Below are 24,328 nucleotides of genomic sequence, written 5' to 3' on the forward strand. Positions count from 1 at the left end.
ATGATTCGGCAGTTATGAAAACGTATCTTTTGTATGAAAGCCGCTAATTGGAAATCAAATTGGCTGAAAGAGCTGGAACGAGAAATAAGCAGATTAGGTCTAAATTGGCTATGGAGAGAACTAGGGTCTATAAACACGAAAACTATTGAAAGAATAGTAAAAGAGAGGGCAAACGAAATTTCGAGACAAGATATTTTTAGTAATATTAAAGACTTAGGATCACTAAAATACTATAGGGAGGTTAAGCAGTTTTGGGAACAGGAAGAATATATTAGACTAAATTCAAGGGAAGAGAGAACGGGAATGGCATGGTGGAGATTAGGTATCTGGAGACTCAAGAATAAAAGAGGGAACGTAGAGAAGGATAAATGTCCTTTGTGTGGACTAGCTGAAGACTCAATGCATATTGCGCTAAAGTGTCAGGCAACGACTGATTTGAGACACAGTTGGGTAGATAAAAAATTTCTACAAATAAACGCTATAGTAGCTTATAAAAAAATGAATGGTGACCTAAACGCCAGCAATTTGCATAAATTAGGAAAATTTATTTTTAGAGTTAAAATTAGATGGTGAAGAGAAAGTCAAAGCTCTAACGGAGATGGAATTATAAATGTTGAGTAGTCACACGATAAGAAACTACGAAGAGTAGTCAATGAAGTTAACAGAATAATTCTTAAGAGATTGAGCATAAAATGAAAAAGCTAAGGTAGGAGTTTTAAATACAAGAGCTTTACTTAGTATTAGGCCTAGTTGGGTATTATTATTATTATTGTTATTATTATTATTATTATTATTATTAGTTTTATTATTGTAAACAGAGGAAACTTATAGGTTCATTATGTATTACTTTGTGTTATATTTGTATTGAGAGTGATGGCTGATTAAGAACTGGAATACATCTAATCCTGCATGACGTGAACAAAGATTGATGAAATAAATAAATAAATAAAATAAATAAATTCTCAAGCCTAGGTACTTGCATTTTCATCAGTTTATTTTGCTGCAAACCGAAGTCATTGACGCCAACATAACAGAAAATAACTGCCGTTTTTTAGTATTTGTCGGTACCCGAAATTCGAAACGAAGTTTGTAAAAGAAAATTCAACTTCAGAGCTAGAAAATCACTATAATCCACTTGCATATGTAGTAATAGGGGAAAAATGGTTAGGTTTCACCCTTAACGTATTAAGTAAGCTGATCCGGACTACAATACTACTACTACTGCTATTACTATTACTACTACTGCTAGCATTAATTCTATTACTGCTACTGCTATACCTACTATTACTACTACAGATGACAAGACCAACAGGGTTTTCACTGTCCGCTGCTGACACAGTCGTGATGGGGAACAGATAGTGTAGAGTCGTGGTGATACAAGCATACAAGTTTCCAAAATGATGTTGCAAACATGCACATGTTCGTCCTGATTCGTGTCTAGGTTAGTGAATCAGTCTCCAAGTGACATGGTGCATAGTATGGTATAATATACAGTGTTTTCTTGTGCATTAAAAGTGAAAGTGTGAATAAGTGTAAACTGCATAATGGCTATTCAAATGTTTACTAGTACTGAACGACATGTATATATTTATTATTAATATGTGTTAACCCAGTCTGCCAGCCAAGTACGAAGATGGTATGAAACACAGTTCTTGCGTGCAAAAATTCCGTCACATATAAGAATCCATAATTTATAATAAATTTCAGGCAACAGGAACTGTTTAGCCTAAGAAACAAAACAGACAGCATAGTATTCTCACAGAAGAAACATTAGATTGACATTGGTCATCAATTGGAGCGGTCTCCTAGAAAATCTCTTAGGTGCATTTGACAACAAGTACAAATCTCTCATGGTTCTGTGCAAAAAACTACGTAATTATTAAAGTTGCAGCTGTATAAAATAACTAACAGACTTGCTCTGCATTTTGTGAGTGGATGTTGAATAATAATCATAAATCATAATGGACTAATAGACCCACATTTTATATTTTTTCACAAACGAGGCATGGCTCCACCTCCATGGTTATGTGTGTTCACAAAACAATCGTTATTTAAATGCTGAGAAATATCGCTCATGAAGTACCTCTCCATGGCGAAGTACCCCATGCATTCTCAATTCACTGAAACGTAATATCCGTCACGAAATTATCAACAGTAAGCTCACAAGAGGTTTCGATTTACCTAGAGAAGATCAAAACTCGAGTGGGATTCAATTGACTATTACACAATTAGAAGAAAGTACATAAATATTAGAAGAAATAAAGTAGGCTACTCTAATGCAATAAAATATTAATTGCCTTATTAAAATTCTATTTCACTAATGTTTTCTTCACCAAAACTTTTGAACGGAGCCGTCATTTTCAGTTGACTGTCTATGCGGTAAACAAATGACGATCACAAAGCATGCTTTATAGTACCGCAAAGAATTTGCAGGTTGAAATTTGGCAAAAAAAGAAACAAATGGCAGGGAGATGATAAAAACAGAAGAAGGTATATAAAAATTAGAAGAAATAAAGTTGTTGTTGTTGTTGTTTTCTAATGCCAGGCGTTTGACAATAAAGTCATTTGACCTCTTGCACTCCAATATTTTTCAAAGATATTATCATGACTAGCCACTGAAGCACAGATTTTGAGGTGTTCCGAATCCATTTCTTGGTTTGAGTTGCACAATGGGCAGTTAGGGGACTGATATATTCCAATTCTATGCAGGTGTTTGGCCAAACAATCATGGCCTGTTGCCAATCTAAATGCAGCTACAGACGATTTTCGTGGTAAATCGGGAATTAACTGTGGATTTTGATGCAGAGAGTTCCATTTTTTCCCTTGCGATTGTGTTATCAAATTTTGTTTGTTGAAGACTAAATATGTAGATTTAATAAATCTTTTCACAGAGTAATACGTAGATTTAGTAACAGGTCTGTAAGTAGCAGTGCTGCCCTTCTTTGCTAAAGCATCCGCATTCTCGTTTCCCAGGATTCCACAATGGGATGGTATCCATTGGAATACAATTCTTTTATTGAGTGATAATAATTGAGAGAGCATTTTAGTTATTTCTGCTGTTTGAGATGAAGGTGTGTGTTTAGAGACGATTGATAGAATAGCTGCTTTGGAGTCTGACAGTATAACTGCATTCCTAAATTTATTGATGTGGCATAGAAGATTCCTGAGACATTCACTTATTGCAATGATTTCACCATCAAAACTTGTTGTTCCATATCCAAGAGATCTATAAAGTGAGAAGAGACAGCACGTAACACCTGCACCAGCACCTTGTTCTCTGGAGATCAAGGATCCGTTGGTGTATAAATGAAGCCAGTTTTGTGGAGGGTACCTAATATTAATTGTCTCTAAAGACAATTGTTTCAGTATTTCAGTGTTTACTTCTGATTTCAGTATTTCTTCTGTTAAATTTAGATTATATTCTATATTTAATAGAGTTAAAGGGTTTGGTTTAATTTGTAAGTTTCCTTTTAAATTCGGGATATTGATTTTCTGTTTTAATTCTTGGACAATGGATATGAAACTTTTTTTAGTTTTCAATCTACAAAGAGGACTGTATGAATGCCAATTGTTACCTGGTAATCTGATAAGAAGAAATAAAGTACTCTAATACAGTGAAATAGATATTAATTGACTTACTAAAATTCAATTTCGCTAATGTTACCTTCACCAAAACGTTTGAACGGAGCCACCATTATCAGTCGACTATCTATGCTGGAAACAAATGACGATCGCAAAGTATGTTTTATAGTACCACAAAGAATTTGCAGTTTGAAATGTTGCCACACACAACAAATGCTAGGGAAGTGATAAAAAATAAACAAATGCTATGGAAGTGATAAAATTGTGCGATAAGAAGGCATGATTGGTTGAAAGACGTTGTTTCGTACCGTTGTATTTGTCGAAAGAGTTATGACGTAGTAGAAGTGTAATAGCATTATCGACGAGAAGTACAGCGATTTATGGGACATTTCATGAATAGGTGCCAGAAATGTGTGGACAACGAAGGCGACCAGTTTCGGCACCTCCATCAATAAAGTTGATGAGTAAAACACTTTTTAAAATAGTTACAGAAACTTGTAACGTTGTATCACCGCGACTTTACGCTGTCTATTCTCTGCCATGAGTATATCAGCAGCGCATAATGAAAACTCCATTCCTCCTGTCCATACCTCATCTGATCTCTTTCTACTACTACTATTATTCTTTGGAAAGTACAGATAGTACTACTACTAATACTACTACTACTACTACTAGTTGTACCATTACTGCTACTTCTGTTTTTAATATTAGTACTAGTACAGTTACTACTAATTCTACTTCTACAGCTACTACGATTGCTGCTACTTCTGCTGCAACTTCCATTACTATCAGTATAAGTACTACTATTGCTCAAAGTCGACCTGGTTGGCTAGTTGGTATAGCGCTGGCCTTCTATGCCCAAGGTTGCGGGTTCGATCCCGGGCCAGGTCGATGGCATTTAAGTGTGCTTAAATGCGACAGGCTCTTGTCAGTAGATTTACTGGCATGTAAAAGAACTCCTGCGGGACAAAATTCCAGCACATCTGGCGACGCTGATATAACCTCTGCAGTTGCGAGCGTCGTTAAATAAAACATAACATTTTTAACTATTGCTCAAAACCTGTTTTATTTTTATTTATTTCTCCGTTTTATTTTAAAGATATTTCATTTCTCTCATTTTCTGGTTGTTTCATGTTGTTAGCCTACAGTATCAAACCATGTTTGTTTTCCAATCGGTCCTTTATAAAATGTGCAGTTACGAATTTCCAGCAATTCTCCTTATTTATGATTAGACTTTTTCCAAGCAAACATTATTATTAATAAAGAATTTTTGTAGGATATACAGTGCAAATAATCAGAATGCTGATAAATTTCAAAATATTCTTTTTTTTTAAATGAAACCCACCTTTAAGCTTCATAAAATTTATTTTTGTTTAGTTAGTAGGAAAACAATTTTATGAATAACCTTATTTTATTTAATATCAGTGTCATAAATTTGAAATGTCTAAATTCCGGTTTCCTGAATTTTTCTTAAAAATCGGGAATTTCATTACTTTTTAATATTCATCTGGCAACTCAATGTATTAAACATGTTTAATATTAAAAGAAACCTGTCAACTTCATCAATTTCAACACTTAAGGGGAGTTGGTCATTATCGCATGCAAAATAATGGTAAAAATAGCCTATCTTCTAGCAGTCATAAATATAATAGTCTACTATTTATCAGTGGTCTTTCATTTTTGTTAGCTATGTGTGTTAAGCTTTAAAATGAAAAAGAATGGTGACTCTAGAGTAAACCTGTATCCTTAAATTAATTTTAATTAACAATTTTATGAATAACCTTATTTTATTTAATATCAGTGCCATAAATTTGAAATGTCTAAATTCCAGTTTCCTGAATTTTTCTTAAAAATCGGGAATTTCATTACTTTTTAATATTCATCTGGCAACTCAATGTATTAAACATGTTTAATATTAAAAGAAACCTGTCAACTTCATCAATTTCAACACTTAAGGGGAGTTGGTCATTATCGCATGCAAAATAATGGTAAAAATAGCCTATCTTCTAGCAGTCATAAATATAATAGTCTACTATTTATCAGTGGTCTTTCATTTTTGTTAGCTATGTGTGTATACATATTAAGCTTTAAAATGAAAAAGAATGGTGACTCTAGAGTAAATCTGTATTCTTAAATTAATTTTTTTAATTAAGCACATTTTTTTTTTATAAATTCACTACATGTCTGTGATTAGGTACACTCTATTCACTTATTATAACACATATTGAATTGAAAATTTGACCACTTACTGCTAATAGATACTAAAACATACCCTACTAAAATTATTCATATATCTCTAATATTATGGGCATAGGGCTTATAGTAACCATCACCGTCAATAAATTTAAAAAATATTGAAGATTAGTATAAGCCCTATGCCCATAATATTACAGATATTTTAATAATTTTAGTAGGGTATGTTTTAGTATCTGTTAGCAGTAAGTGGCCAAAATTTTAATTCAATGTGTGCTATGATAAGTGAATAGAGTGTACCTAATCACAGATATGTAGTGAATTTATATAAAACATATGTTTAAATTCAAAAATTAATTTAAGGGTAAGATTTACACTAGATTAACCATTCTTTTTTCATTTTAAAGTTTAATGTGTATACATACGAGGGGGATCCAGGAAATAACGACCGTTCGCGCATACCCGCCGCGCAGCTGACTCCCCTTCCTTGTTTGAAGGTCAACTGGCTCCCTTAACATGTGTTCTCATAATGTTGTGAGTACTGGTTGCAACAAGTCGCCATTGTGCATTTTGTGTTACTTCAAAATGAACGACGTGATTGATAATCCCGCCGACTGTGAGGTGAGGAGTGTGATTCGATTTTTGAATGCCCGACATTTGAAACCTGCAGAAATTTACCGGCAGTTGAAAGAAGTGTATGGTGATACTGTAATGAATGAAAGAAATGTGAGAAAATGGTGCGAAATGTTCAACAATGGGCGAACAAATGTCCACGATGAAACTCGACCCGGACGCCCATCACTCATCACAGAAGACCTGAAGACTAAAGTGAACGACAGAATCTTGCAAGACAGGCGCACATCACTCGACGAATTGCATATTGCCTTTCCTGACACTTCTCGTTCTTTGCTTGGTGAAATTGTGTCGCAACATATTGGATACCACAAAATCTGTGCCCGCCCGCACATTACTGCTTCAACTCGAGAATTGCTGGATCAATTCGGTTGGGAAATCTTTGATCATCCGCCCTATAGTCCAGACCTTGCTCCTAGCGATTTTCACCTTTTCACTAAGCTGAAAGACTTTCTGGTTGGTACGCGTTTTGGAAGTGATGAAGAGTTGAAGAAGACAGTGAACACCTGGCTTAATGAACTGGCGGCAGAGGAGTATAACACGGGAATTCTAAACCTAGTGAACAGATACGACAAATGTTTAAATGTAGGTGGTGATTATGTAGAGAAGTAAAGGAAGCTTCAGTTATGTAACAGACTTTGTTTTTTCAAATAAATATATATTTTTTTAATTATTACAACAAAACGGTCGTTATTTCCTGGATCCCCCTCGTATATCACTAAAAAAATGAAATAGCTGTGATAAATAGTATTACATTTATGACTGCTTGAAGATAGGCTATTTTTACCATTACTTTGCATGCGATAACGTCCAATTCCTCTTAAAAGGTGAATCAGCTCAAAATAACCATTTCCACATAATTTCAAATAATAAAAGATGGGAAAGCCTCACTGTTCAAAACATAATTCTTGAGTACTCACGGAAAAGAGCAGTTGCATCCAATCGATTACTCACAAGGAATGACTGTTTGTTAAAACAAAATTGGAATTTCTCTTCACCATTTTGTCCATTGTGCAGTCTTCAGAAAGAAATGCACTAGAATTATCTTCAGCAATGTCCAGTCCTTTGCTCTAAATCCACTGTGTGTGAGAAATATTGCAGACCATGCAAATTAATGGCTTTATTGCCCAGAACTTAGCATTGGTGACCGACGACGACAACAACATATTTAAAAAACGCACTATTTCTTAAAACAGTATAAAAAGTAGTTTAAAAAAGCTTCTTTTAATATTTTTGAATACATCTTTTTCTTGCCAACCCTGACTGCTAATATTGTTATTGCTACTACTAGTACCACTACTACTGTTGTTACTTATTCTCTGCAGTAAGCAATTCTTATAGACTTGAAACCGGCCGAATGCACAGGATAAAATTGTGCCAGAGCCAGCTTCAGTTACAAGCCAGAGCATGGATAGGTTTGGCAACACTGAGTGGAGGCAGGTAGAGACGAAATAAGGCATGACGTTTGACGTTTTAGTGCTTTAGTTTCGTTGTGACGTATACATTTTCGACATTAATTTATACAAAAGTAAGTCCATATGTTCTAGATTCAGTGTATTGATGTACTTAATTTATTACGGAATCCGAAATGTTATTTTATTTGAGTTTCAGAATACCGCGTAAGTACTTGCATACAGCCACTTATACCTTAAAAAATTAAAAGCATTTTTTTTATTGATGGTAGAAGGGACAATCAATAAATACTTAAAGAAATGCTACTTGTAGCAAAAATAAATGAAATAACGACGTACTTTCGCAATACCCTATTCCAATCAGTGAACCATTATATAGCTAGTAAATTGACAATGCTTTGCCGCTTTATGTTGTTTCACCTCTGATGTGAAATGTTTAGGATATCATATACATTTTAATCTCATGTGATTATCTGTCGTGCTTTTCTATATGTGTTTCACATGCCTATGAAGCCAGATTTAGTTTGAACCTGGCCAGTCACCATAACAATGCTGTTATCTCGAGTTATTTGTTATAAACATTTTAAAATATAAGTTTAAATAAATATAACTACAGAAAACAAGCTAAGAATTTAAATTATGGATATAAAATAAAAATATAAATAGAGGTAACTGTTGACATATTATAATAAAATATGAGGATGTAAATACAGTTAGGCCAAGTATAAACATCTATGAAAAAAATGCAGAAAAATACCTTTAACGTGATACGCAACAAAACACATTATCTAATATGTATGTGCCAATTAGCGTAAATTCAGTGAACTTTAAATCCTGTAAGTACTAAGTGAAAACAGACATGTTTATAACAAATTTATTACAAAAAATAATATTAATAAACGAACCTTGGAAACCAATAAAGTATAGATTATAGTAGTTTTGACATATAACAGGCATTCCGAATGTTCAACGAAACTGCAAATTTTATGGGATCACAAAGCAGGTGTTTCCAATGAACTTGAAAATCAACGGCGTAACTTTACTGATATAGCAGGCGAGACCCAACAATTTGGCTAGAATTCTGATAACCACAAACCACAAGTCAGACTATAAATTTGTAGTTTATACAATATTTAATATTAAGAAGAATTGTCAATGACTTTGTCATCATTAACTGTAAAAATTGTCAAAGACTGCAACCATTTTATTTTCATTTCTTATCTTGCTTATATTACCAATACACTCTTATACTAGGGGCAGAAGAAATCGGTGGGTCTGGCGAACCCCTACTTCTCTACCCCGGCTCCTACACCACTCAGAACCTTCTTGGTGTATGGTCCTGTCCCAAATAATTTTCTCCTCCATTCATACTTTTCCACTACGGGAAACTTAGAAAATAAATAAAATAATAACGTGATTTGTAGTAATTACAAATAGGACCTACGTTCTTTACGCAATATTATCATTATAATATTTCGCAAGTTATGTCATTTCACAAATGTAATAAAATGTAATGTAAACCTAATATAAATAAAATATTTAGCATTACACAAATATTTTGTATTTATGTATTTTCAGAATGTTGTGTTGAAATAGTAAATAATGTTTATGCAGTATACTTACCAACTTTATAAATCACGATAAAATTAAAATACAAAATATTAATGTATGTTTACTGTTTGTGGAATATCTATATTTTTATAACATGAACGAGTTTCGTAATGAAAGTACACTTAGGAATCTCTTAGCTTAATAAAATAACGCAATAAGTGTGACACAAAAAATCGTGTTATAAATTGGGCACTCAGCACTATTCTAATTCTATACGGTGACTTTCATTCAATCTTGTGTTATTGAAGTTCATCAACAATTCAATACAAGTGTTGAAATAGCATATATTCAGTGAAAAAGTCGGTCTCGGTAGCATGTTTGGTATAGCGCAGGCCTTCAATACTCGAGGTTGCGGGTTCGATCTCGGCCCAGCTCGATGGCATTTAAGTGTGTTTAAATGCGACAGGCTTATGTCAGTCAATAATTTAAATTTTTCAATGAAAAAAATGTAGATCAAATAGGTGCAAGTCACAGTTATATCTACATAAATTAATGCATTATTGCCAAGTTATTAAATAATATTTCATTTTATGATCCTAATAATATTTTATTCCCAAACGTAATGCATTTTACCTAATTAAACTAACACTGGAGCTCCTGAAAATTTAGCATTCATGAATATGTGGTAGCCCACAATATAATACGACAGTTGACATAGATATAATTTGCATACCAATTAAGAAATTTAACTTATTCCGTGAACAATTTCTAAAAAATTAAATTAACTTAATAATGGTCTTCAACAATCTAAATAATGAAACAATTTTTCACTGTTAATGTCTTAAATAAACAACTTAATATAGTATAAAATAAAATGTTACAATATCTGAAAAAATATATTACTAATTTAAATATAAAATTCCATATTATCCTCATCTGTCCGTGTATTCTTTAAATAAATATATGTAAAATTACCAGTGTAAATTACAAAATTTGTAATTTTGGCTGCTACACTCATTGTATATAATTATTTATCCATGACCATAACGAAAAACATGCCTTTACTAAATACTTTTGCGTGTGTAAAGTAGGCTTTTATTCAACATTACTTTATTCCACTAGTGAGATAAAGACTTTACCTCACAGTTTGAACTTTATCTCACAGTTCATTAGTATTTTCCTAGTACCCGGGTACACACGTATACTTTTCCATTGAACTATTACTCAAGAAGTTAATATATTAGTTACTAGATGTCACTACCTCTACTTCTTTATTACCATTTCTTAAATATACATACACTCAATCTCCTTCTCTTTTCTCTATCTGCTACGTCGTAATTTGTACATTACATCCATATCTAATATGCATCTTTTTAAAATTTTGTAATAATTTACCTTTTGGGATGCGAGGAGACTTGAACCTACAAAGCTGGGTTTATAGCACTGCCGTCGTGATCTAATACAGGCCGTAAGGCAGACCACGTGACTCGCTTAACAGCTGATCGCGAAGGGCGGTCTTTCAACCATATCAATTAGTTGCAGTACATGAAAAATAACATATATTTCTCTGAAATGCAGTGTAATCGCGTCAGTAAAATTTTAAACAGTGACTGTGAGACACTTGAGACACAATTCACTTGCAACGTAAGGTATAATATTATTTTTGGTGTGAAAATTACTTTGTTGCAGACAAAGTTCCTATGTGTAATACCTGCCTTTATTTCGATTAAATATTGCGCCCTTATGTGGTTAAGTGAATTTTTGGTGTTATAAACAGTAAATATTTGTAATAATATACACGTGAAAGTCAAACATTGACTGGGATGTAAACTAAATTATGATTAGGCCTAAGTGCAGCGTTACTGATGTTACTCTTGTCTAATCCATTTTTTGTTAGTTTACCGTATTTGTTTTATTAAATTTAAATTATTGCGCCCTTCTTATGTGTGAATAATCTACATTATAAATAATACGTTTGATAATATACACAATTTGAACTAAAAGCGAGATACATATAGTATATTATGAAAAATTATACCTTATAGTTTTCATTACTTTTACAGTATCTAGTATTGTAATTAATTGAAATAAAGCACGCTCGCTTCATTACGAAATTCTTGCACATTCATTTAAGCACGTTTCAACAATTTTCAGTTGCATCGCACGCATATTTTGATGTGTTGACATTATAGGTTATGTTTACTCTATCAGTACTTGCCTTATTTCTATATTCGCAATTATGCACAATAATTAAGTATAACGCTACGTATAGCTTGTAAATGCAATTTGTTTACACTTCAATTGTATTTATTCGTTTCATACGGTACTCCAGTCTGATTAGTTTAATATGTTACCAGGACTAAACTAGCGCTGAGGTAGTTCCCTTCGTATTCATACACCTTGCATATACTAATTAGTTCGGTTAGTACAGGCTTTTATTATGCCTTGCTTAGAGGATGAAATGCATCTCCACAAAGAATAAATTCAACTGTTTTCAGTTCAGAAGTTACCGGAATTATACCTCAGCGCTCGTTTAACCCTAGTTAAGTAATATAACCGTATGTACATTTCATAGGAGGGACTGTGGTGAATTTTCTACCTATAAGTAAGGAAGATAACCGTGTTCTGAAGTTTATCCTAAATATATTCTTCTTTATTAAATCTCAATCTACCTACAAGTAAGGAAGATAGATGTGCTAAATTAAAATCACAATATAAATAATTCTTCTTTATTAAATCTCAAAATAGCTTCCATTCCAAACTTAAAATGTTGATGCAAACAGGTTATGTTAACATGTAAAACTCCGTTCACATTAAAATAACACAGTTTTGTAATTATTTCTGCAACATATTATACAGTAAGAAGTGAACGTATCTTATACACACATTACACTAAATAAAATTGAGCACCGTCACGCATTAAAGTAATATATTTCACTCAGCTCCGTATACTCAAATAGAAAAGCCCGACCCATCGAGTGACGTCACACATCCTGCATTACGGCCTGGTTTAGATCACGATGGCAGTGGTTTATAGGATTTTAAAACAACACGCGTTAGCCAACTGAGCTAAACAGACACGATTATTGATTAAATTTTGATATTTCTCTTAAGTTTACAGAAGTAAAATGTGAAATTATTTTAATCACATTAGTTCCGTGAACACTACTAAATAATCCCTGAAACTTCAAAAAGACGAAAATACACGTTTAAAGTGAAAAAATATATATTAAAATTATATAATTAATTATAATTTGTTATTTATCCAACGCCTTAGATACCATTCTTTACTAATCATGGCCTCCTACATCATGACCTACCTAGTAACGTATTGATTCTAAAATCCATGCCATGGTATGTGATTACATGAGGACTTATTTTCAACATATTTTCTTTTATAAAACATAATTTTTCGTTAAGTCATGGATAAAATTACGTATGGTACTTGTGAGCGTGATCTTTATTGCACTCGTGTAATTTAAGCACTCTGCTGACACCTCGTGCTTAAATCTTTCCACTCGTGCAATAAAGATGCACTTACCTCACAAGTACCATAAATAACTATTATATCAGCACAAGTGTACAGTTAAGGAAATGCGATGTATGATGAAAATCATCCTTATCAGTAACAGGCTTCTTGTATTCTACAATATTCTTTGGAGACGAAAAAGATGGCTCCATAGGATCATTGTTTTTCTGCTATTCTTCTCCCTTTTGCACAAATTCTCTGGACCAATCGTAAAGAAGCGCCAGTGTCATTTGACAGTAACTGTCTCCTTTGATGATAGGACATTAAAAATGTCCCCACAGTTGTTTCAAGAAACAGTGAAGTTGATAAATAACACTTTTAGTAAGGCTTCTGATATCAGGGCCCTACTGAGACATGATAGCGATTACAATACTCGGATGATTAGTAGCTGTTTAAAAATACTGTTTATTGTGAGATATATTGTATTTGCGAACAAACTGTCGCAGTAATATTACAGACGAGCACTTGTCAATAACTAACATTCGAACAGAGCAGCAGAAAGGTCGCTTTGTTCAGGTCATAAACCACTAGAGAAAGTGTGGAGTGAGTTGTTTCCGTACCAAACCAAAAACCCGCCTATTGATTCTGCCTGTACTATAGTTTGTAATACATAAACAATAAACGTTTGATACGACCGCGAACATAATTTCATCGACACACGCTTGTTATAACATTCATTTGTGCGAGATCATGTGTATTTGCTTGTTTTCCGCACAGAACCAATACGCGGTAAGTGTGAAATACCACATTCAGTATTCCCAACGTAACACACATAACAATTTCCCTCTTCTTACCGCTTAAGCGCGACATTCATTTTACTGTTTTAGGCTTTTAACATATTATTTTTAGATACTTTTAACATAGTAATAATTATAAATTGGAAACTTACCACTGCAATTTCACCTAAATTGCAATGTTAATTATTGTTTTTAAATATTTGCAAAAATTAAAAATTAAGTAAAGTCTATTACTCCCAGAAACTTATTGCATTCCTGATACAAGTAACATTAAGGATGCCGTGAAAAAATCAACAAGATTCCAGATGCCGATGTTATTACTGCAATATGTTATATAAATAATATTGTTAAAATATTAAAGTGAAAAATAAATCATTACATAACCTTACCGTTTGTTTTAAGTTCGCATTTATAGACTGGGGGAAAAAAAAGACAGACGTATATCACGGACTGCTGGATTATAGTAAACACAGAAAACATTTTATAGCAACAATGTTGAAGAAAGATATTTTGGTGTTCCGAAGTTGCCGTCATTAAACAGAAACCAACATGGAGATTTCATTGCAACTAATTAGAAATTCGTCTTTCAGGTATGTAATAAACGATCTTCGCACAAAATAATGTACGATACACGAGCGGTATGTTTGTTTTCACGTTCTCGGAAATTAAAAAAGCTCAACTACGTTTCGCTTTTTCAATCTTTTCCTCGACCATGAAAACGTCAACATACCGCTCTTGTAACGTATATTACTATTACATTGAAAATCGGCATTGATACAAAGGCGTGCTTTTGTACCATAGGCGTCCTGTTGACAATTAATTACTGTGTTGCCGACCCAATGCTCCGGCTTTGTATATAGATCGCTCTGATTGTGCCCATTAATCACATAGCCTATCATTTGTTTGATTTCCTGTATACTGGCCAAATATCTGTCTTGAGCCACATAGTACATTGGGCTGCAAAAGAAACGCTGAATCGAAGTCGCTATTGATTTGAAATGTTACTGTGTTTCGAGGACTCTGCTTAAACCCGAGTCACACGGGGATAGTTTACAGAAGTCAAGTGCTTGAAGCCTCTAAACTTGATGCAATATTTGTGATCACACGGAGACATTAAACTTGAAACCATGCTTGAAAAAAAGCGCGCGCTGAATGTTGTGTTCGTAGTGGTGTTTGAATTCTTGTATTGTGTTATAGTTAATAAAAATCAATAGTGAACTGGCATTTTTATGAATTTAAATACTATTATAGTCACAATCATGCCATGGCATGAAAGAAAAATTTCACAACCTCGAGCAGGAATCGAACCTGCGACTTCCTGTTCTCCGGTCAGGCGCTCTACCACTGAGCTATCGAGTTCGTCTCACGCCATAAGCAGTGCTGACTAGATCAGACGCTATGGACAGTACTCTATAACAGAGTCGCCAGTATGAAAGGATAATTCCAAGCCTTTGGCGTGAGACGAACTCGATAGCTCAGTGGTAGAGCGCCTGACCGGAGAACAGGAAGTCGCAGGTTCGATTCCCGCTCGAAGTTGTGAAAATTTTCTTTCCTACCATGGCATGATTGTGACTATAATAGTATTTAAATTCATTAATATGTCACATCAACGGACGTGTATACGTCACCAAACATCGTAAGATGAAGATTACATTGTCATTTTTAGTTTGGTGAAACTGAAGATGCCACCAGCACATGTTCAAGCATGTGTGCAGCTAATTGGCGCCTTGTTATTGTATGAATTACAAAATATTCTTGAAAAAGAAAAGAAAAAAAAAAACATGGGTTAAGAAATGGATTCGTAGAAGAATTATGCACGGTGCATCTAATACCTTGTTGAAAGAATTTTATTAGCTGAAGAAGATCCTGCAGAATACAGGAAACATCTCAGAATGAGTCCTATTTTAAGGGTTTTTAACTTTTTTCGAACCACTTCTACGTCTATGTTTTCGAAACCTTGTTCCATGAGTTCACTGACTAGTTTCTGGAATAATAATTCCCGCTTGTTTTTATTGAGGTATTCTTTGTCACGTATATTCCATACAAGTTCATACTTCTCATGCACTTCCAAAAACTTTATGATATCGTTGGAATTCCACTTAGGGGCGCTCATTATTAATAATTATTAATTTACTTCGACAAGAGGCCTAAAACTACAAAATTTCTACTTGCCAAGTTGCTACAAGTTCGCATTCCCACGCGGGAAGTGGTGGAGCCAAGTTGGTCACGTGACGGGAAAGTGGACACAAAAGTTGACGGGTCGTCAACTCAAATTCTGCTTGACCGGCAAGTCACAACTTGACTGTCTCGACCATATCACACGGGGAAAGTTGAAGGAAAGTAGAATTGCTCCAAGCACTTGACTCCTGTAAACTATCCCCGTGTGAATTAGCCTTTATGAAACATTAGAGATAGAGATACACAGAAGGCATTGCATATAAACTCTTATTCAATGCAAAGGAGAAATGTGTAACTAATGTTTCAATTAGATTCAATTTTCATTTCTGTATCTGTATTTATAATAGAATTTTTGTTTATATTTCTAATAAAATTTATATATATATATATATATTTTTTTTTGATGATACAATATGAAACTAACCATATATAATTAATTGATGATCTAGTGGACTTACTCGTGTTAAATATGTAATATTTTCCGGCTTACAGCTGTTTCAATGCATCACGCACCATCATCAGAGCCTACTAGCCTACTAGGATAACCATATATATCGATTGTAACAATGGCAGTGTATACTTGGCTGCAAAAGAAATGCCGATAGGAAATTATATCGTTTTCCGAGGACTTAGCAAACATGGCGAAGTGGAAAGCTATTTTCCTGAGATCAGTTGCTTCAAAACATGTGAATTCGACTTTTATAACATGTTCACGTTATTAGTTAATAGCAATTGATTTTTATTATTAATGTACTTTTAATTTACAACATTAATAAAATAATACTACAAGAAAATAATGAAACTGTTGTTTATATGCTATTCTACAGTCTTCCTAATTATCCATGGATGCTGTCATTGTTACGTCCGATATATGCGGTCAGTTACGTTTCATATTTATAGTTTATTGAAGACATACAAGCTGAATGATTGAATGATAACAGAGAACTAATATAGTTATATCACAGTCTAGTATATACAGTCACGAAGATTGAGTTTATGAGGGTACTAGGAACAATAGACTGTGCAGATACTATTTCGCATTCTCTGTAATGAGGCGATAGTAGCGATCCTAGTGGTTAGCAACTATCTATGGATGCTTATTTACTACGTATTGAGCTTCGTGACTGTATAATAGACTGTGGTTATATGCAATGCCTCCTGTGTATGTCTATTTCTATTGTTTCCTAAGCGAAATCTACGTAAAACGATCATATTTAAAATGGATAGCAGCTTTGACTCGACATTTCTTTTGCAGCCCAGTGTACCAGGGAATCTTCCTTCTTTAGAACCCAGGCCTTATTATATCATAAATTATGTAGTTGGACTTGTATTCCCGTAAGGTTATTAACTATTTCCAGATCTCGTTTTATATATCTTTCTTTTCTTCATTATTCACTTTCCACTACATTAGCATTAATTTATTTGCTAGTGAAAGTTTATAACGCAAAGTGCCTCTAAAGTTTTCTTCTTCCTTCTTCATCAATATCCTTGTAAACTCTTGAATACTTTCTTTCTATACTGTCATTATTTTGTCTTTAATATACATTACCTACTACATATTTTGTTTTTATCTTTCTACGTAGTATTTAAACGTAATAATTCTTCAGTTAATGTTTCTTCTTCAGATATGTTTCTTAATAATTATTCGACAAATTATATTATTAATTCCTGTAATGGGATGTTGCTGAACACCATCTCTGCCAAATAATTATTATCTAACATTTTAATATCGGCCATAATAATAGTTTATTATTGGCTGCATTTACTGTAGCCTTGTTCTAAATAGATTAAATTTTGCGAACATATTAAAAATATTTTTAAACAAAAAATGCTAAATCTGTATTTAGTGTCAACCCACATTTATTCTTTATCGTTCTGTTCTTCTAATAGAAATGTTAAATAGGGTTGTACTATCTTGCATTTTAATAAACCTATTTAAAATTTAAAATCTTTCCTAAAATATAGTCAGATACTAAAACTTCTTATTGAGTGTTGCTCATTTTGTGACTTTGTTGAAGCTTACCTATTCTATTTTATAGACTGATAGATTGATCTCTAACAGTTTTGCAGATATCCATGACAGTACTGTCTCGTCAGAATCCTACAGTATTGCAAATGAAAACCACGTGACTCTAAATCAGTGTCCAAAGAATTGTATATCCTTCGAAAAACTAGTTCCAGTTGATAGAGATGGGAAGCAATTCAAGTGCACTGTTTGTGGAAGGTGTTTCTCGCGATTAGGTAACCTAAACGACCATTATCGAGTACACACTGGCGAAAAACCGTTCAAATGCTCTGTGTGTGGAAAGTGTTTTTCTCAGTCTGGGCACCTACGTGGCCATAATCGCGTGCATACAGGCGAGAAACCTTTTAAATGCCTAGTATGTGGAAAGTTTTTTTCTCAGTCAGGACACTTAAGACAACATGAACGTGGGCACACTGGCGACAAACCATTCAAATGTGATGTCTGTGGTAATGAGTTTAAGATGAAATCTAGTCTTAAGAGCCATTTACGGAAGCATACTGGGGAGAAACCATACAAATGCGATGTCTGTGGACTGAATTTCTCTCAGTTGTGTTCGAAAAAGAAACATCAACGTCTGCACACTGGTGACAAACCATTCAAGTGCGATGTCTGTGGAAAATGTTTTTCCATTATCCGTTACTTGAAACTTCACGCACGTGTCCATTCTGATGAGAAACCGTTTCAATGCGATGTTTGTGGAGAGTGCTTCTCTAATTTGAAATATCTACAACGACACGAACGCCGGCATACTGGCGAGAAACCATTTAAATGCAATGTTTGTGATAAGCAATTTTCGCAAAGGTGTCATCTCGGGACACATTTACGCATACATACTGGGGCGAAACCATATAAATGCCATGTTTGTGAAGCGAGTTTTTCTCAGCTGACTCGCAAAAAAGAACACGAACTTCGACATACGGGGGAGAAACCACACAAGTGTTATATTTGTGATAAGGTTTTCTCTTTAAAGGATATTTTAAAAAAACATTTACTTATACACACTGGGGAGAAAGCATATAAGTGCGATATCTGTAATAAGAATTTCTCTTCAAAGGATCGTCTAAGGAGACATGTACTCATACACATTGGGGAGAAAGCGTATAAGTGCGATGTGTGCGGAAAGTGCTTTTATCTGTCAACAAGTCTTAGGTATCATGTACGAATCCATACTGGAGAGAAGCCATTCAATTGTGTCGTCTGTGGAAAGTTTTTCTCGCATCCAAGTACTCTTAGAAGCCATATGCGCCAGCACTCAGGCGAGAAACATTTCAAATGTGCGGATCAGAAACAAAGGACTACAAATGACAGTTCTACAAAATCGTGTTAAGTACAGCTCTGGTAAATTAAAGCAAAATGTTAATCACATTTTCTGGAAAGAAACTAAATTTCTTTTATAACCCTTTGCTTCAGACTCCCTCATACGTAATCTCGGTGGAAGGACTTTCGCGCAAATTTTGTGTATTGAAACATACGCATCGACATATTGATTGAAAATATTTTGAATACGATACGTGTTCGAAGTTATTCTATAAAATTGCGTTCTTTTTTTATTCCGAACAGTTTATGCCTCACCATTCCAGGATATAGCAACACATCTTTTAAAAGGAATGGTTTCTAAATAAAACTATAATAGCACAGTCTAGTATATACAGTCACGAAGCTCAATACGTAGTAGATATGCATCCATAAATAGTTGCCAACCACTCGGATCGCTACTATTGCCTTATTACAGACAATGCCAAATAGTACCTGCACAGTCTATTGTTCCTAGCACCCTCATAAACTCAAGCATCGTGACTGTATATACTAGACTGTGATAATAGTTACATCACTTTATGAGCTTGCATTGTTTTGTTTTCTTTCTTTTTCTTGTTTTTGTTCATTATTTTATGATCACGTTAATCTTAGGCAGTAATAAACAGTGATTCAACAGCGGACTTTATCGAGGTGAACACTGAACAGTCCATTGTTCTCCGTTCATCAGAAAGTTTCACTAGATGTTCATCAATTAATTTCTCTCGCTATTTCACTCATGATAGGGGAGTGCGAAAGGATTTTGAGGTTATGTCTATATTTGTAAATACTGAATACTTATCCGTAGATACTGTGTTTCATCATTTTAAAAATAGTTTAAAACTTTGAAATACATTAAATTCTCATTAGTCTTAACTTCATCGTTTTATATAATAATCTATTTAATTTTAGGTGCTCTTCAAGATCAACTCTTCAATCCATACTTAAAAGAATCCCGGCAATCTGTTCAGTGTCGCCAAGCTAATACGAATTTTGTTAGGTTACAGATTAATAACTTGTGCAATTGTATTGTATTGTATTGTATTTATTAACACTCCATGGTTTTCATACATTGCTTCACAGCTAGAATATGGAACAAGTCAAGAATATTAATATTACTATAAGTCTTAATTTATAATCACAGCCTAGTTGAAACATATACAGAAGAGGTTTACAATATAATCCACTAGCACAACACAACTTAATGACGCGTTGTTGAATGCCGTGAATTCATCTACAGAATAGAAGACGTGAGATATTAGGTACTTCTTTAATTTGGCCCTAAATAATCTTATTTTTTTAATTTCATTTTTATATCGATAGAAAGGCTACTAAGAATTTTTACTGCCATGTAACGCACTCCTTTTGGATTGCACGATAGACTTGCCGATGGAGTATGAAAGTCATTTTTTACGCGTATTTATGCCGTGTACTGTTGAATTAATTACAAAGTTTTCACGATAACATACAAGGAAGATTATTAAGGAAAGAATATACTGACAAGCCATGGTCATTATTTGTAGTTTTGATTTTTTTTAAATAGTCCTATACGATTCCCTAGATTTGACACCTACTATTATTCTAATTACTTTTTTTTTTTTTTGTAATAGGACTATATACTGTTAATATCTGTGGAATTTCCCCAGAATATTATTCCTAAACTCATTACCGAGTGGAAGTATGCAATCTTATAAAATGGTAGGATTATCTGCCCAGGAAATATAGTTTGTAATTCCGTAACTATGTTTACTGTGAATAATTATTTTTTGAGTTTGTATTTGTTTCTATTATTTATTTAATCCAATGGTCTAGCTATATTTAACATTTTTGTAGTCTGGCTGCGATCTTGTTCAGTATTCCTGAAGTAGTATGTTGTAAGGCTATAGGTATAAAAACGGGGGAAAATAGCAATTTTGACATAATTCTCAAATTCATTACCCAGAAGATGAAAGCAGGAATGTTAGGTTTTCAATCATTGTCATAATTGGACACAATTTTTATTTTATATAGGGTGAACCGTAAGTAATATAATTACTTTCAGGTAGTTATTCGTTGAGATATTCCAAACAAAAGAGTTTAATAAACTTTTCCTTCCTTCTCGTGATAATTCTTTCATATGAAACATTTCATAGCGTGGTTTGGGAAGAAAGTCACTTATTTAATTCTTAATATTCTCAGTTATTTTTTTAGTTTCTCTTTTCATTGGTGCTATTTTCATGCACTTCAGATTCATAGAACTTAAATTGAGAACGTCACCCGAATAAGGAAGTATAGAGCAAAATACAGTTGTGATATAAACTAATTTCAATATTTGTTAGCTTTGTAGTTCATAGTGTGTCGAAAAAGTGCAATTTAACATTGAAGAAAAACTTTTTCGACACAACTGTCATGAACGTGACAGCTGACAAACATTGAAATTAGTTTATATCAGAACTACATTTTGCTTTGTATGCCCTTATTCGGGTGACATCCTCAATTACATGTGTTCGAAACAGCAAAGTCTTTTGTGAGTGCCCTGTACAATAAAGAATAACAGAGAATGTGATGTGGAGACAAAACAAATCCATTTAAATATCGTACGAGAATACGAATTATGTCAAAATTGATTGTGAATCAATCTATATATAAAAATACCGATAAGTTATAATGTTACATTTATTATGTGCAATATTTATATATATAATTTAAAATAAGTTATGGTTTATTTAACTACTCTTGCAACTGCAGAGGTTATATCATCGTAGCCACCGCCGTGGCTCAGTCGGTTAAGGCGCTTGCCTGCCGGTCTGAAGTTGCGTTCGGGCGCGGGTTCGATCCCCCCTTGGGCTGATTACCTGGTTGGGTTTTTTCCGAGGTTTTCCCCAACTGTAATGTGAATGCAAGGTAATCTATGGCGAATCCTCGGCCTCATCTCGCCAAATATCATCTCGCTATCACCAATCTCATCGACGCTAAATAACCTAGTAGTTGATACAGCGTCGTTAAATAACCCACTAAAAAAAAAATGTATCATCGTCGCTGGTGTGCTGGAGTTTTGTCCCGCAGGAGTTATTTTACATGCCAGTAAATCTACTGAGATGAGCCTGTCGCATTTAACCACACTTAAATGCCATCGACCTCGGCCGGGGTCGAACCCGCAACCGCGAGGATACAAGGCAGCGCTATACCAACTACGCTACCGAAGGCGAATATATATATATATATATATATATATATATATATATATATATATATATATATATATATATATATATATATATATATATATACCAGTTATAATTTAATCCTCATGGAAATTGAAATACACTTTTTAAGTATTAAGAGAAGACAAAGTGTGCCTTATTTTGATAGTAGTCTGGTAACATAACTATAAAAGTTTAATTATAATTATGGTAACATTGACTGCAAGTGAAAGGCCTAAATAAACAAATAATAGTAATATCGGTAATTATTTATTTACTTATGTATTTTTATAAACCTATACCATAGCATATTGCAGCCGTGTTTAATCTGAAGAAATCGAATTATGGAGAAACTAGCTGCAAATATGTTTCAAGAAATAATAGTCATAATGATAACGTGTGTAGTATTTAATAAATATTGGTACCGGTATATACCATATTTAACCTCACGATAATTAAAATGCTCAATTTAAGGATTAGAAGAGAAGTGGACAAAGTGTGACTTAATATGATTGTAGGCCTACACTGTAATGTGAGTTAAGTAATAATGAATTTAAATACTATTATAGTCACAATCATGCCATGGTATGGAAGAAAAATTACATAACCTCATGATTGTGACTATAATAGTATTTAAATTCATTAATATGTCACATCAACGGACGTATATACGTCACCAAACATCGTAAGATGAAGATTACATTTGTAAAAGTTAAGTAATAGTTACAATGACACTGACTGCAAATCAATAGCCCTGTTATCAGTGGTGTAGCCAGGAAGTTAATATGAGAGGTACCAAAATTTGGGAATATCACATGAACAATTTTTCCATAATTCAAAAGACAATAATTATTATTATTTAATATTATGAAATTTAAAATTAATTTAGACACCCCAGAAGTTGTTACAAAGCGAATTGAAGTCTCTGTCCTTGCAAAGTGAATCAATAAACGCCAACCTAAATAAATATGATCAGTACTTATATAGTTATCAGTATTGTGTTGAGAACGGTAACTTCATAATTTCTTTGAAAATCATCGGTCAATTCAAATAACTTGTCTGCAGAAATAGAAAGGATTTGTTAACTTAAATATTAGTCATTGCTGCACAAAGTCAATATTTTTCATAAGTGTCGCAGTTCCAGTGGTTTGTTGATTCATCCTATAAACACAGTCTAGTATATACAGTCACGAAGTTCAGTATGTAGGAAATATGCATCCATAGATAGTTGCTAACCACTAGGATCGCTACTATTGCCCCATTACAGTCAATGCGAAAAGTACCGGCACAGTCTATTGTTCCTAATACCCTCAACAACTCAAACTTCGTGATTGTATATATTAGCCTGTGCTATAAATCTAATATTATTTCAAAATATTTATTGAAAAATGGTGGGCGCATTCAGCTCGATTAGCCACCTTGTCAGGACAGTCTCGATTTGAGATAAAATGTCCTGTTTCCTGACATGTCTCTGTCAGAACTGTAAAATGTCCCTACTTTTGTATTTTTTAATCGTTAATTTGATGGATAACCATTGTTTTTTTGATATAGAATAATTGTTATTTTAAGAAATGGGAATGACATTCTTTTCAGTGGATTTGGCAACATTGCATTGCTACTGCAACAGCTTTTTAGCAATATTGAAAAATTGAATTGAGTGTGATTTTTGGTTTGAATATTGTTCGAAGTAGTCGATAATAAGTAACAGTCTGTGTTCAGATTTATAGTAGATCTACAATGTTTTGACAAATTTAAATAAAGAACGGACTATAGTGAAGAGGATAGTGGAAATGGAAGGAAACAGAACTAATGAAGCAAATGTGGAGGAATAGCAGTAAGAAAAATAATAAGGTAATGTTTAACATAATTATTTGTTTATAAATATGAGCATTTGCTTATATTATACAGAATAATGCACATAAATTACTAATTTGTAGATTACATTGTAGATTAAATTATATACTGCATGTGACTTATATAGATGATAGTGAAATATTGCTAAGGTCTGGCAT

At 33.5% G+C, this 24,328-nt stretch overlaps 1 protein-coding gene across 1 annotated transcript in view; it reads left to right on the forward strand.

Annotated features, from left to right (window-relative positions):
* The window catches only part of LOC138691425 (zinc finger protein 107-like), a 104,897-nt gene that overhangs the window by 16,164 nt on the left and 64,405 nt on the right, over positions 1–24,328 (forward strand). Inside the window, exon 5 of the mRNA XM_069813351.1 lies at positions 17,878–19,163. Coding sequence (XP_069669452.1) covers positions 17,878–19,163 — 1,286 coding nt within the window. The remainder of the gene's footprint in view (positions 1–17,877; positions 19,164–24,328) is intronic.

The sequence above is a fragment of the Periplaneta americana genome, chromosome 16 (assembly GCF_040183065.1).
Source record: "Periplaneta americana isolate PAMFEO1 chromosome 16, P.americana_PAMFEO1_priV1, whole genome shotgun sequence".
Taxonomy (NCBI): Eukaryota; Metazoa; Arthropoda; class Insecta; order Blattodea; family Blattidae; genus Periplaneta; species Periplaneta americana.